Source organism: Melanerpes formicivorus, unplaced genomic scaffold, assembly GCF_026170545.1.
Source record: "Melanerpes formicivorus ecotype bairdi unplaced genomic scaffold, bMelFor1.0.p_v2 SCAF_10, whole genome shotgun sequence".
NCBI classification, from domain to species: domain Eukaryota; kingdom Metazoa; phylum Chordata; class Aves; order Piciformes; family Picidae; genus Melanerpes; species Melanerpes formicivorus.
The window spans coordinates 3,148,304-3,164,865 of NW_027142362.1; the positions used below are offsets into that span (position 1 = coordinate 3,148,304).

General features: G+C 41.6%; 1 protein-coding gene across 3 annotated transcripts in view; it reads right to left on the minus strand.

Moving 5' to 3' along the window:
- MCTP2 (multiple C2 and transmembrane domain containing 2) overlaps positions 1 to 16,562 on the minus strand; it is a 139,796-nt gene that overhangs the window by 18,768 nt on the left and 104,466 nt on the right. For all 3 annotated transcript variants that reach the window (XM_068143357.1, XM_068143358.1, XM_068143359.1), the window contains 2 exons: positions 5,269 to 5,391; positions 4,547 to 4,588 (listed from right to left, as the gene is read on the minus strand). In XM_068143357.1, coding sequence (XP_067999458.1) covers positions 4,547 to 4,588; positions 5,269 to 5,391 — 165 coding nt within the window. The remainder of the gene's footprint in view (positions 1 to 4,546; positions 4,589 to 5,268; positions 5,392 to 16,562) is intronic.

Here is a 16,562-nt window from a genome sequence, read left to right on the forward strand (position 1 = left end):
TAAGATCCATACGGAAGGTTTCCACATGCTGAATCTAACTCAAATGGAAAATGTCAGCTGTTTGCTACTGGATGAATTTGACTTTAATTTGTTCAGCTGGAGTCCTTCTGAATTGGGTTCATAAAACTCTGTATATTTTTGGTACCTATTTTTGACAGCGAACTTCCTACATTAGAATCATTGCATTTTGCTTCCTTAGGGATTTTTTTTCCTCCCTATTTCTTCCCCCCCAATATAAGATACTAAACATTTATTGGAAGCTTCCAAATAAGTTGGCTTAAAGCCACTGTGTCATCTGATCCCTCCTTATTACATCCCAATAGGCAAAGAGAGCTATGTGGGCTCACCAAAGGGAACTGTTGCTGCTTTCGTTTTGTCTCTGGCTCTATTTTGAATCAGTCTCCTGATCTGTAAGTAGTAGCAATTTAAGTTTTGGAGGAGATGCATACTTTTATCCAGACAATTTAAGACTGCAAGAAGACTCCATCACTCTTCCCAGTGGGCTGCTATGATCCCCTCAGTCAACAGGGTAACTGTCTGCTCTTGAAGCTCCACAGCCATTGTCCAAAAAGAAAAAAAACCAAGTAAACTAAACAAATAAGTCAGCAACCAGACAGCCTACACTGAGCTGCATGCATCTTGCCTATACCTTTTTACTGGCAGGCAAAAGATGTTTCAGTGATGTAATTTTAAAACAATCCTTATTCAGACAGCCTGACAGAGCCCAGAGCTGACACACCACAGTCTGAACTCCATGTCCAAGATGGCACAAATCCGAGAAGGCATTCATCCACTCAACAGCTTGTGCCAAAGGGACAGAGCTCTCTTATCTTCTACAGTCCTCCATGCTGGTATCTGGGGAGGGGAGAGGGGGGAAGAGAGGGGGGGAGCTGGCAATTAAGCACTGTCATTTAAGACAGATAGTTTAGGTGAAGGGAGTTAATCTGCTCTTGGGTTTTTGAACTAAGCGTCTGTGTATTTATAATTTGTAAACAGTTCAGCTCTTTGAGGGTGTGTTACAATTCCCAGAAGCATGGCCTGTTATGTCTAACATGCAGCAGAACCCAGCAAGGCTGTGTGTGTGAGCATTTTGATACACCACCATGACAGGAAACAGAAACAGTGACCTCGTATACCACAACCCAACCAGCACATTTCGACTCTGGGAGCTCTCGTGCTAGGGAGGAGAAAAAATAAACTACACGGACTTCTTTTTAATGCATAGTTGTCTGTTTAAATGTTGACATTGTTATGAGATAATGCCACAAAATTACATTTTTCTTACATGCCCTAGAGAGCATTGGCCACCCTCAGACTTGCAAAAGTCAGTAAGAATAACCTTACTTAGAGATGCAAATCAGAGTGCAAGCATGGTCCATCACTGATGCACAGGGGATACAGCCAGGACAGGATGAAGATGTTAAGGAAATGCTGCACAACCCTTGACATGGGACACATTCGGTGGCTGGAAGTTCTCCCTCCTGATAATTGTGTGTCAGAATTCCAAAGGATCCTAACACCAGTGCATCAACTAATTCACATTATGGCTTGTTAGATCTTTAATGATGGGATATAAAGTGTTACCTTGATGAGAAAGCTTGCAGGAGCTGTCTACTGTGCGTGGCTTTAGCCAGTGCTACAGCTCTCCATTTCAGTCAGGGTGCAACCATGAAACTGGGAGAGGCAACACTGACTACAAAATGGTAGGGCCAAACAGTCAGCAACTCAACACTGACTCTCAGGAGTTTTCCCAAACTTGGACACTTAGCTTAAAGAAACCAAGAAAGCGAATGACAGTGAAGTTGCTCTTGGGGGGCAAAAATGCAAAGTGTTCAAATCCACAGTTAAATTACTCAGTAGTATTTATAGAGAGATTAAATTTGCTGGAGTTAATCTAGGGGAAATGTAAGCTAGGATATTTTGGCTTTGCAGCAATGAATTTGTTGCCGAGCATGGGAAACAGAGGATTAAATACCTATTTAATGCTTTTTCCACCACCCCTCCCCTTCACCTCAGCACTTGCAAATGAAAAAGAGGAATATTACATAAATAAAAAAAAGATAAGGAAGTAAATGGGATTGGTTCCAGTGAATAAGTTACACCTTTAGGCATCACACAAAAGGTACAGGGTCAATATTTACAGGTGTCTAGCTTTGGGTACTCTCAACATAGAAATTACTGACTTGTGGAGATACACAGGTGTGGTGGGTTGAAGCTCCCCCCTCCCCCAGCATTAACTTTGCCAGACCAACTCAGAAGCAAATGAAGCTGTGTCTGCCCCATGAAACCACCACAACAGGATTGCTTTCAAAAAGATCTACCTTTCAGGGAGCAATTTCTAGCGTTCCAGACACCAGTCCATTTAGTTCACCAGTTCTATGACACAAAAAGTGAATTATAAATGAAAACACTTAAACAACTATCGTGTGATGCAAGGAAAGCCTCATTCCACTAGACTGTCTAAAGTTCACTTAACGACTTGGGATGGATTTTTGGTTGCTCATTAAAATACAACCACCCCAGAGGAGCAAGGTTACATTTAAATAACTGCTCCCATCAATTAGTCTACTGAGCTTCAATTCCAGCGTCTGTGACTGAGAAGAGTTAAAGTGCACTTGCTAACTGTGGTATTGATTTACTTCTCAATGGTAACAATTTCCCTTTAACACTCTTAAAACACAGAATATTCAAGAAGAATGTTATTAACTTAGCATGCAATTTGGAAGTTTCACATTGCTTTGTGAACATTTTCTTCCTAACAGCTAATGTTCCTTTGCATGCTGTTGCTCGTTAAATAATTCCTCACCTTTTAGCTTTAAAGTATTTATAGATTATCAGATCCTCCTTCACTTACTTATGTTTTTTTCAAGCTGTATACATTAAGTTCTCTTAATCTTTCTTCATGTGTCATGCCCTCTAATCCTTTTATCATTTGTCACTGCAGTTTGATAAACTTGAAAAAAAAAATCCAATGAATTTTTCATAGTGAGAATAAGTAAGTATGCTCCAATAAAATAAAACCCAGGCCTTGCCAATTCCAATTCCTTCTATATTTCAGCTGATGAGCTAAAACCTTTCTTTTTGTCTCTTTTCTGAAGGATATGTTCAGAAAACCTAACCACTCTTCCTTAAATCGCATCAGCTTTGACCTACAGATACCACAGAATCTTGGAATGGCTTAAGTTGGAAGCCACCTTAGAGATCATCTGCTCCAACCACCTTGCCATTTACAGGGACACCTCTCAACTAGACTTGGCTGCTCATGACTTTATCCAGCCTAACCTTGAACATCCCACAGAAGAGGCACCCATGACCTCCCTGGGCAGCCTATTCTAGAGTCTCACCACGCTCCTACTGAAGAACTTCTTCCTAAGCTCCAGTTTAACCCTGCTCTCTCTCAGCTTCAAACCATTCCCCCTTGTCCTGTCTCTAGACATTCTGATGAAAAGTCCCTCTGCAGCCTTCCTGTAGGATCCCTTCAGCTATTAGAAGGCAGCTTTAAGGTCCCACCTGGAGTCTTCTCCAGGCTGAACACCCCCAGCCCCCTCAACCTATCCTCATAGCAGAGGTGTTCCAAGCCATTGGATCATCTCTGTGGCCCTCCTCTGAACTTGCTCCAACAGCTCTGTGTTGGGAGAAGCCATTGGTACATTATGTCATCCAAGACTCAAAATGGAAATGCTGGGAGATTTTCCACACTCATAAGTCTCTACACCTCACCCAGTCATACAAGAATCTCTCAGTGCACATACATCAAGAGGTGCTTGCTAGGATTTCAAGCACAAACCAGGAGACTGCTCAGATTCAATTGAGGTTCAGAGGTCTCAAGTAGGTGGCACCACGAAGGAACGTTACACCACCCAATCTTTTAGTTCTTTCAAGTTTTGCCAAGCAGCACAGAGCTGTTTTCCCACTTAGTGTAGATAGCAGCTGAAGATCTTATGGGGACATGCTGGTGGGTTTCTGCTCTCCCACATTCCTTCTGATTCTAGTCAACTGTGGTGGGTTGAAGTTTCCCCCCCAGCATTAACTTTTGCCAGACCAACTCAGTTAGAAACAAATTAAGATCTATTTACAAGTAAAATCTGCACTCTCCAGTGGAACGCAATGGACATGTACAAATATACACTACCTACAATACTATATAGATATTTACAATTCATAAACAGCACAAGGACCCCCTGGCCAAGGACCAGGGGGAGCTACTAGCTTCTCCCTCCCTGCCTCTCCCCTTACCCCCCTGTACAAAAGGGACAAGAGAAAGGAGCAGAGAAGTTAGACTTAGCCAAAGGCAGCTGATAAGCAGGTTATCTCTCCCGAGTGAAGCAAACCAGCCAGAGATCAGAAGAGAAGAGAAAAGGGAAGGTTTGTTATGGTACAGCTCCTCTTATTCCAGGTATTTCCCCAATGAATTTGTTTAGAATAATCTTTTGTTTTCCTTTCCATTTATTTACATTTTTTCTGCTTTTCTGCTCAAAATCTGCAACTACATTTTAAAGGCACAGACTAAAAGCACCGCATCGACACAACACCGAGGCAGGCTCACCTTATCATCGTCATCCTCGTCTTCATCCAAGCCCATGAGCTCCTGTGAAAGCAGATGTCCATGTTACAAAACACTACACTTATTTTTTCAATGGCAGGCAGCATTCAAAAAGCTGATGATACTCCCACAACATTTCATTACAGTTTTCTCTCACTTCTGTGGCAAGCCATCAGACCCCCCACCAATCCCACCTTTCAGCGATAACATTCTGTATTCAAAGACCTTTTCCTTTATGCTTTCCTGAACAAAACATGCAATAACCTATACAAATTTTAAGTCTAAATAATGTAGTTTGGAGGCAACAGCCTTTCAAATTCATTGCCAACTTTTGCTGCCTAGAAACAGCTCTTATTCTGACAAATGAACCAGAGGGTACAACCAGAGTTGTAGCCAGGTGGGGGTTAGTCTCTTCTCCCAGTCAACCAGCACCAGAACAAGAGGACACAGTCTCAAGCTGTGCCAGGGGAGGTTTAGGCTGGATGTTAGGAAGAAATTCTTCCCAGAAAGAGAGATTGGCCATGGGGATGTGCTGCCCAGGAAGGTGGTGGAGTCACCATAACTGGAGGTGTTTAGGAAGAGACTGGATGAGGCACTTGGTGCCAGGGTTTAGTTGATTAGATGGTGTTGGGTGATAGGTTGGACTTGATGATCTCAAAGGTCTTTTCCAACCTGGTTAATTCTATTCTATTCTATTCTCTAAAAGTTACTGCTATTTTACTTGCCTGGGCATCTTGGGTGCTGTTGACCTTCCCTGTGGTGACAAGGGAGAAGTTGTATGCAAAGAGCACCAGCAGAGCCAGGGGCACCATGTACAGTTCCACACTCCAGACAGTGACCACAAATACCTGGGAGAAATAAAGCAGCAGAGAGGAGCACACACAAGTATTTAACAAGAGAAGTATCCAAGAAGGCCTTGCAGTCACTATCCCTGTGCACATTCATCCCTGTACCTCTGTTAACCTCATACATATTATTCTGGCAAAGAATATCTGCTTGCAAAGTGTGCTTTCTGTTGATTCTGTTGAAATCCATTAGGCTGCCATTTGTTAGCTGCTTCTCCCCTGGTTTTGGTGAAGCACAGGGCCACAAACATCAGGTTAGTCTCAAGGACCCTCTCACACCTTTTTGTCTCAGTGGAAGTGTATAACAGATCCACTTACAGAGGTAAACTGTTCTACTTCATCAAAACCTAATTACCAGGGGTTGTTTCACCGGCTGGAAGAGAGTTTCTTGCTCTTGTAGAACCTGAGCCATCCAGCTCCCTCCTCACTCCACAGGGGATGAGCAGCAAATGAATTTTCACCATTAATCTGCCTATGTTCTGGGCACAGCAGCACAGAGAAGGGACCATCACCTTCCAGGAGGCAGGGCTTTAGGTTGCATGTGTGCATGGCTTTGGAAAGGAACACAGGAAGCTTAGTCTTCAGAAGCCTAGTCTTCATTCTCATCCCCTTGCCATTTCACAGCACAGCAGATCCTGATTTCACTGGCTGCTTGGAGTCTCTCTGCCCAGAAATGGCAAGAGCTTGTGTGAAGTGGTATCTGACAAAATCCACTAATAGCAAAACCAGAAGCCAAACTTTGAAGTTCTGCTCTGCAACTTAGATCAGCAAAACACTTAGCTAACAAGATGGAGACTTAGAAAGCACTCAGGATTTAAAACAAAACCAAAACATAGATACCAAGCCAAACTGCAATCCCATCTTACAAGTTCCAAGGCTACCTGAAACAGGCTGTATACTTGGAGTGGTTGGAAATACAAAGTTAATAAACCAAATCCAGAAGTGCCATAAAATGCATGTTGTGATCCCATTTCCTTTTCTACTCGTACACAGTGTTTCCAGGAGAATTGCCTAATGCTGCCTGTAATGTGAAGCTGTTTTACACAAGCTCCTTCAAAGACAAGGCACAAACATATTAATCTGATTGTTTTTTTTCATCCCCTAAAGAAACCTGGAACAATCTGAAACAAAAATCAGGTTTTTAGAATAAAGCAGGTAGGTGAAAATGAGTCAGAGCCAGTTAATGTATCCCCAGCTGCAACAATGAGAAAAACTTTATCGGTGATGATCAGAAAGGTACATCTCTACCTTCCTGCATCCTTGGCCCATCAAACACTACAAATAAAGGCAACATTGGAACTTAGAGAATGGGATAATTGTGACAATGTATCTTGTGTTATGGACCTAGAAGTCTAGCCACACCCTACTAAGATGTTCTTCCCAGTGCATTCAGCAGGCTGAGAATTCATACCCCCACAAACCAGCAGCTGCTGTGACTTTAAAACAAGAATTGTCTGACATCAGGCAAATGGCCAGTTAATATCTACCAGGGGCCAAATGCAAAGCAAGAAGCAATGGCTGCATCCATAACCCTGGCCAAACAGCAGCTGTTGCTACACATCCTGGTCTTGGCATTTATAGGCCAGTAAAATAAGCTTTGAGATACACTTGTTTAGAAGGTGGGCTGACATCCAGACATTATATCCCCATACTATTGATTTGCACCACTGGAAAGTAATGCAGCAGAAGACTTGGGTTTGATTTTTTTTCCCCCCTTCTCTTTTAGATCCTGCTTTTCAACACATTCAAAACATTGAAGTGATAATGATTCCAACAGCCACATTTCATTTGTAAGCAAGACAACAGAACACAAGGATCCTGGCCAAGAAGGCACAGTACTTGGTCTGTCTTACAGGAGTCTTGCATGGCTTTAGGTAATAAAGACTTCAAAACCAGTGTTATTCCAAGCTAAAAAAAATCTTCCATAAATGAAAAGTTCTGACCTGAACAAGTTCCTCTGAGGCTATTCCAACTGCTGTGGATGAATCTCTACTTGCTCTGTAAGAGACAAAGCTGAGCCCAGCTCCTGTCCTACCTCAAATGTCACTCCAAAGGACAAGGACCTGTTACTGTGTGTATCTACCCAGCTCTCTAGTTCAAGGATACATAGATAAAAACAGACATATACATATAAATATACATCTGAGCCTTACAGAAACTCCTTCATGGAAACTCAGAGTGCCAGGTATTAATTCAAAATATCTGCCTCAGTCTGCTGGAGGAGGTCACATTTGTACAATCTCCCTGGGCAGATCGTAAACTCAGTCTTCTCTATACAGCAGAAAGGCTCCACCGGCAGTCAGCTAGGCAAAGTCCTACAGGAGTCAATGAAACTCTTGAGGAACCTCTCTTCATTCATTCAATTGCAGGACTTGAACCAATTTTAGTGCATCTGTCACCATCCTATATGAACATCACTGCTCAGTTGCAAGTATAATACAACCTTGCAATCACAGGTCATCTAGGCAAGATACGAAATCAAGACCTTGGTGGTTTTCGCTCCAACAGTACATTTTCTGTATTATTAAGTTTCAGACCTTAAATAAAACTTAAAAAAATAATTACAAAATCTCAGGGTAGTCTCAATAGATAGCTGAGGCACAGTGCTGCTTCCTCTCCACTGCTGCCTGGTTAATCAGCCGCCGAGTTGTTAACTCAGGCGGCGATGCTTTGATAGAGCTCCCACATCTCCTTATGAAGTTGCTTTGCTGCTGCTGCCTCAGTAAAGGGAACTGTGACACAGCACAGACACAGACAAATTGATTTAGCTATTCAGAAATTATTTAGCCTCGGAGGTATGGGGAATGATTGCTGTGAACATACAGTACATAATAAAAGTTCAGAGGGTGCTTATAAAGCGAAGAGAAATATTTCTGCATTCTAACAACCTCCTGAGCAGTTCTGCAGCAGCAGTTTCCTCAGCAGTTCCCAAACAGACCCCCATCCTATTTTATCAGCTGTCATGCAGCTCCCCAGCACTGACTACAGCAGCAGCAGCAGCCCTGCGATGCAGACACTCACTCTTCGATCTAAGAGATTCTCAATCATGCATGCTGTTATTTTCCTCCCCAGTTCATCAGAAGGCATACCTTATGCCTGGGAGACACTCCTGCATTATCCTCCCTAAAATATTTTCTCAGCAATACTCTTTGCCAAAACTTGAGAATGGTTCACCTGCTGATGTACATAATGGCTGTGGCCAGGAACAATATCTTCTTGATTTCTTGTAATCCCTGGTCTCTCTTTTATCTAACACACAGACTGGCAAGGGAAGTTGTTAATAGGTTCAGATCACTTGCCCAGTATCATAGAATTCAGGGACAGAAACCAAGTCCCTGTTTCAGATGACTCTGTTTTAACAAACCCTACCTTTTTCAAACCTCGTTAGACCAAGTTGTGTCAGAGATAATCCATTACATCATCTAAGACTTTTGTGCTGGACTTCATGCTGTGCATGAGAGAAATTAAAAGGACAGTAGCCAATTCCTAAAATAAAAGTCAAACAAGTGGAAGCTAGCTTTCTGCTTTACTTCTTTTAATGCAGTTTGAGAGTATGAAAGCCTGTTATAGAACTGAGCAATTCAATCCACAGCATTATAAAACAATGATCAAAATAGAAGCAGAAACAGCATAGACATATCTAGAGGAAAGGGAGGGGGAAAGAAAAAGAGCTCTTGAAACTAATATTTAGACTACAGTTCTACCAAGAAGAGAACAGCAGTATCAGAGTCTTGGAGAGAAGGACTACTTGATTTCAGCTGATTAATGTGTTGCTGTTTCAAAGGACCTAATAGCTACAAGCTAATGCTCTGGAGGTTTGGAAGCTGTTTCATCTGAAAATCATTGAAGAGGGGTCCAACTGTTCCTGTCAAGAAGCATGGAGTTTGAACAACCATGAGAGTGGCCCTTTTGACAGCAGTACAAAAGATGAGAGAAGGCAGCCTCAACTGAAAGTAAAAACAAACCCTTAGAAACACGTTTCAAAACTGGGGTTTTCTGCCCCTCTGGTTCCAATTTAGGATCTGACTATTAGGAACAGATTTTAGATGGGTGTCTACTAAAGCATGCCCATAAAACATTTGTCACCAGCAAACCCACAATCATGGGACAGAACAGCTTTAAGAGGGTTAGAAATCTAGCAATAGATAGGCTTTTCTGCATGCCTTTGCTAGGCAGTAATTACATTTAATTTTGTTTTGTTTGATTTTGGTTTATTTTATCTTATTTTATTTCATTTCATTTCATTTTGTTTTTAAACTCTAAAATCCAGGCTCTTTCTGACCTGGTAAGTCTTTGTGAACAAGCAAAAGATGCTGTGTTGTCTGACAGTGTAAATCTCAGCAAGCAGCAGTGATTGGAGAAGGAGGATAGATTCCATCAGATGGAAAAAATAAGAGTGAAAAGAAATTAAATGCACGAAAGAAACCAATGGGGGAAAAAAAAAAAGAAGAGTTATTTTCTTAGCTCCAATGCTAATTAAATTCCTCATCAGTGGAGCTGTGAAAAATATTATTTGAAACTCCAAGTTTCAAAGGCACACAGCATTTAACTGAACTCCAAACTACTACCAGCTTTGTCAAAAGTTTCCTTGCAATTTACAAACACGGTCTGTGCGATTCACAAAGCCAGGAGGAAACACTCGAGCTGCTACTGCTGTGACTGTCCCAAGTCATGTTTTGAACTAAACCAAAACACTGAATTTGATTTGAGGCACAAAGCTGTGCTCCTCTTTATTTACAGGGGAGAGGAATTACCTATTTTTAGCTTATCTCTGGGTTATGGAGTCAAAAGTTGCCATGTATGCACAAACAGAATCTGTAAAAAAGGAGAAATTGCTGCAGCTAAAAATTCAGGGACAGACTCCCTAGCATTTTGATTTTTTTTTAAGCTTTCAATCCTTCTGCCCCAAACAAAATAGAGGATATAAGCCAGTAACGTAAGATACTGGCTCCCCAAAAGGGCACTCAAATCCCTCGGAGGCAATAAGCCTGTCAACAACGAATGGTTTCTGACAGATACTTATTCCTGCCCTTAGAAAGGGAGAGTAAAAGAGTAGAGAAGAGAATTAATACATTGACAAAGAGCAGTACATTCATGCATATGCATATATATATATATGTATATTCAGAGGTATCTCTTCCACATACAGTCACTATGGAGGTGCTAACAGCAGTCAGGGCACATGGAATGGACTCAGCCTGACCTGAGTGCCATAAGGAAGCTGGTGCTCTTGGGCTGGCTTCTGCATTGGGCCAGGGAAAAGATTTCAGAAAGAAGCCTACAACAACTATGGAAACCAGTCTAATAAAGCCCCCCTCTCAGGGCATGGCAAATATATGTTTGAGGCAGTCACATAGAATGCATTTCTCTCTAATGTGCCTCTCCCAAAGATTTTTCTTTTCATAGATTCATAGAATGGTTTAGGTTGGAAGAATCATAGAATCAATACAATTGGAAGAGACCACAAAGATCATTAAGTCCAACCTGTCACCCAGGACCTCATGACTACTAAACCATGGCACCAAGTTCCACATCCAATCCCCTCTTGAACACCTCCAGGCATGGTGACTCCTTAAAGATCATCTCATTCAAACCACCTGCAATGAGCAGGGACACCTTTCACTAGACCATATTGCTCATCCAGTCTGACCTCAAACACCTTCTTTAAGAGATCCTCTTCCAAAGATGTGTTCCAGACTCACTTGTACCAATCCTCTCCCTTGCTGTATCTATATGATGCTCTCCTGCATGGTGCCATGACTAGCTGAGAGCACTCCTGTGCCACTTCACAGCCCCCAAGCTGGAGCTCAAGGAGGGGTCAGTTCTGAGAAGAGCTGCTCCCTCATTGCAATGCAATAAGAGAAGAGGTGGCAGGAAGAGAAATTATACTTAAATAAACCAGGACTGTCAGAAGAAACCTGTTTACTTCAGATTCAATTTGCTGCTTTGTGTCCCCAGCAGAAGCATGCAGAACATCTCAATAGTGGCATGAAACATTGTGCTGTAATGAACAGTGATGACCAAACTAAAAATGACCTGAAGGAATATAAAATAGTCTTTAAATATTTATGCCACATGACAAATTATCTCTGCATTGCTCCACACATCAGCATACAACTTACTAATTTCTAAGGGTGTACCACAGGCAAAAATCTTAGCTCTTCTGTACAAACTGTTGCAAGTGTAAACATGGCTGGGATCTAAAGCCAAAGATACTCAGGGCAGGGGAAAAAAAACAAACAAACCAACAACTTAAAAACTCCAAACATCAAACTATGTCCTAAAATAACTCAGTTTGTATTACATTCATGACTGCATAAAACTGAGAAGTAGGAATAAAGGAAATGTTTGTGCAGTTTGCTGAGCTGTAGACCTGCCTGATTTTCTTCAAAAGATGCTTTGGGTAGCAGGAGCTTGGCCACGTTTGTCCACCTCTGTGTAAGCTAAATAACAGAGCTGTAAAGCCACGTCCTGGCTGCCTTATCCACATGTCCCATTCCCAGCTTGTCCTAGCTGCAGCTTGCTGAAAAAGTGGGCCAGGATGAGGTTAAGGAAGAAAGCAAGCAGAAACACTCAACTTGTGCTGGGCAATTTACACTATGCATGAAGATGCAACAAGAGATAAAGCCTTCAAAAGAGAAGAACCAGGATTATCAGGGCCACAATTTTACCACCAGCATCAACATTCAGAAAGAATCACAGATCCATACAACTCTTTTGATTGGAAGAGATCTTTAAGACCATCAAGTCCAACCACTAACCCAGCACTGCCAAATCTACCAGTAAGCCGTGTCCCTCAGCACCATATCTACACAGCTTTTAAATCCCTGAAGAGATGGCGACTCCACCACCTCCCTGAAGAAGAGCAAAAAAAACCCAAGGTCTCCCACTTCCAAAAGTAAAAGACCAAACAATCATCATCAGCAGCAAAGCTCTCTGAGGAACACACATGCACACAAAAATCTCTAACTATTGAAGTCAGTATGTGTTGGGGCTTTGCTTTTATTTTTTCTCCCACTGTCTGGCTTCGACTCTTCAGGAGGATCTCATTTTCTTTGCTGCTGCTGCTGGGAAGTAGAAGCTCTTTTGTGTTTTAAATGAAAGCTGTGATTCATGTTCAATCAGCAGACTAAGAAATGGTGCTTTAAGCAGCAGCAGCACGTTGTTCAGGAAAAGTTGCAGTGAAATCAGAAGAGCTGACAACATTCCAATCTGTTCTCCACCATCCTCTTGGGACACTGCTGGTGGTAACTTCATCAAGGGAGGCTGGGGTGCTAGACTTTAAGACACTTACAAAATGTCTTCACTCTGATCCTGGACTACTTTGGTCATTAATACATTCAACGGGTTTATTCTTTATTCCTAACAATGAAGGGGATCAGGAAAAGATAAACAACAAAATAAAAATCAGGTTAAAACCTGCCTGTTTTCCCTCATTTTGGTTGCATTAATGAGATTAACCAGCCTAGGAAATTAAAACCAATATTCTCAGAGAGCCTTCTTTTCACAAGGGGCCAGAGAAGAGCCACTCGGTTCAAGTTTATTTCACTGGGCTTATCATATGCCAGGTCTATAGTTCAGTTAAGGCTTAAATGTGGCATTCCAGCTACGTGAAGGCTAGCTGACAAATTAGCCAGTGTGGCTGATCATTCTCAACGCAAGGAGGTGTGCCTGAGGGGGGTCTTCTTTGTCCTTCAAGACGCATATATCGAGACCTCAAAGCCTAACAGCCCACCACCAGACTACACAGCTTTCTTGTGGCTGAGACTTTCTCTTTATCCCTAACCCCAAAAGTGTTAATCGGAGGAAAACCAACTACAACACCGCAAGTTTTGGGTTCTATATTTACGTCTGTACAACAGTTTTAGAGTCAAAGACTTCAAAACCTTCAGCGTCTGCAGCCTAAAAGAAAGAGCTGTTTGCTGGCACGCCGACTGGGCTAATTTTTCCCTCATGTTTTTATCTAGCATATTTTACATTTCCTGTGCCAAGTAAAATACAGTTAAGACCCTCCAGCAATGAAGCTTAAAATTGAAAAAAACAGGGGGGGAAAAGAAATATTACAACAGTTTTCTATCTTTTGGGGTAATCTGCTGGGACTGGGTCAGGGGAATAAATCTGCATGTTATTTCTGAAGGGGTAACTATCACAGACAAAGGCAGCTGGGGGAAGATCTTAAAACAAAGGGGAGAGTGGCAAAAAAAAAAGACAATAATAATAATAAAAGAAATATATCCATAATCTGTTGTTGCAAATCACAGCTAAATTAAATGGTCATTCCCCATCTGTAATGCTTTGCTTTGTTTATCAGCAGGGTCATAGTCCTGAAAGTTATGATCTATTTGCAGGGAAGACAGGCATTATGCAAGTTAAAAGCCTGAGCTTAGAGTAAATAATTCTTCCCAAAAGTGTCAGAAAAAAAAATAAATATCTGTGCTATTTAAAAGGAGGCAAAAAATGTAGGTTAATTTTATTTATTCTGGATAAGGTGAACACCTTAAAAGGGTCACGAAAAAATTTATCATTGGCAGAGCTGATAAATGTCCACTTTAGTTTGGAGACATATTTGTTAGCATTGAGAGAAACATTAGCAGTGAGGGTCAGGTGGTGATGTAATTGTACAGCAAGTGGAAAGAATATTTGGTGGAAGCCTTCTTTAACTTTGGGCTTTCAACGTGGGGTTACAACTGGTAGCAACTGGAGTCACGAAGGATGTGTTTAAACCACTTCAATGACTTTCTCCTTCGCATTCATAGTAACGTGTTAGAGCTGAATGAGTAAAGGAGAAAGAGCTCTCTAATAAAGTGAGTATGCTTAATTAGACTTAATTCAGTGTTTAGTGGCTGGAGGATAGAACATAAGGTTACTTTCCAGGCAGTCTCCAGCTGTGGCATAAGAAAAAATTATTTTTTTATATATATATATATATCTAAAAATAATGAGGTTGTAGTAAATCCACATAAAGGAGGAATAGATACCTGCACACACTAATGCTGCAAAACTGTCTGGTACCCTCTTTTCCAAAACCTCCAGTCTTAAAGAAATATTTCCCAGACTGCAACACAGCAGAAGGAGCAAAGACAAAATAAAGAAAAGACAAAAAAGAATATAAAAGTAAAATCAAAAAAGAAAATCCTAGTAAACCTAGACCATAAATCAGACCTCCAAAACTACCTATAAAGCACACAGAAAGCAGTGAGACAACATCCTTCCAGGCAAAGCATTTTCAGAGTATTCTCTTTTTTCATGCTGTTCATGGGATTCCCCGTCACAGCCTCGTGCTGGAGCCCAGAAGGTCTCTTCATCCACCCAAGACCCATTTCCCACAGTCAAAAGGAAAACAAAACTCATCAGTGAACCTTAGCCCTCCCCCACAGCTGAAACGCACGGAACGCTGAGAACAGTGCGAGTGATTCCAGCATGCTTAAGCAATTTCAGCAGGTTCATCATCTGCGGGGTGACAAAACTGCAGCACACAGAACAAATGCACGAAGATGACTGGGAGCCTCAGCGTAATTATACCCTAAATACATTGCTATTGTAAGCTAGTAACAACAGCAGTGACACAAAAATCTCCCAAGTACTGAAAGCGTAGCTGTGTAACAGAGATTTTCCACCAGCAGACCTATACCATCTTGCTCTCCAAAAGAGCAGAACAGCCTTAAAACAACAACAACACACACACAAGGAAAAAAAAATAGTTGCAAGACTCTTGCAATTTCAGGCAGCTGTTCAGGTAAAACTAAAGCCAGAGGATTGTTTATTTTAATAAAGCTATTATATGTGCAGCTCCAAATTAGGAATGGCAGGAGACTAGGGGATGCCTAAACCATCACCACCTGTTTGCCCTGAAAATCAATTAAAGTCACACTATCACAGCAATCCCTTCTTAGCTAATAAAAGTTATACAGCTTCAGCGTGAGACTTGAGGTGCTTTGTGGGAATGTGCCTGCAATCTAAAGCCTTGGGCTCACGTTACTAAACACAACTCTGAACTAAGCACTGTAAAACTTTGCCTTTTTGGGGGGTTAGAGAGGAGTCAAGGGGAAAACAAAACAAAAAAAGAGATCCTGAATTGCTGTTTTGATGCAGCACATTGAACTAATACTCTGTAATATCTGACAAGCCAGCCAGGAACGTTAGATAAGAGTTTTAAGCAGGAGAAAACTGAAGTCCTTTATGACACATGCCTGTTCAACGTATTCTGTGCTGCAGAACAGATCCAACTTTACAAGTTGAAAGCAAGGGCAGTAGAGACATCCCAAGTGTTTTAGTAATTAAACGAATATGCATAATGAACCATATGCCCAAAGGGCCTGTTCTGCATGAGGGCCAGATTTTTGTTTGAATTTTTAATTTTTATATACAGATGAAACATTTCATGTAATATAGCAACAGTGCAAAGGAACATGCTAGGCAGGAAGGGATGGAGGAACTACCCATGTGAGAACGATCAGAATACACTTGATGAATTCTGCTCCTCAATTTCCGAGTCAGAGCCAAGAGGGCTTCTTTTCTGTTTTTTTTTTTCAATCCTTTTTCTCCTTTGCACAGCTGTAGAAGTCATCTGCTCAGAGTCTAGAAAAGAGGCATTAAATGTATGTATATTTATATAGGTCGTATTGAGACATTTAATTGTGGGAAATGGATTATATACACCAACGCGTTTAGAGGCGGCAAGACCAGCAAAAACACAGACACTATCTCAAATCAAAAAGCTTCTGATCCACCACCCCACCCCCCTCTAAAAAAATCCCCACCACCCCAAAAAAGCAACCTAGAGGATGTCTCCCTGTTCAGCAGGAGCTGGCCTGTTGTGTGAGCTGCAGGGAAACAGGACACACATCTGTCTGGGAAACAGGAACAGACATTTTAAAAGAGATGGGGCAGATTCCACTCTCATTACAATCAAGCTGCCCCTCCTGTCAATATTAGGATACCATGGTCTGGATGCAGAAACATTACATCTTCCAAATTCTCCAGGGCTTCAGCTGTGCTTCCCCTTTCTCAGTGACATTCACCTCCTTTCATCCCTTGCTCTTAAACTGCCTCTCCAAGCAAAGGAATCATCCTTTGCAAACATAAGCCATCATAATAGGTTAGTTTTTTGAACCAGCAGCAAAACTATCTGGTGCTTCAAACTGCTTTTCAAATAGCCAGCCTGCACAACAGCA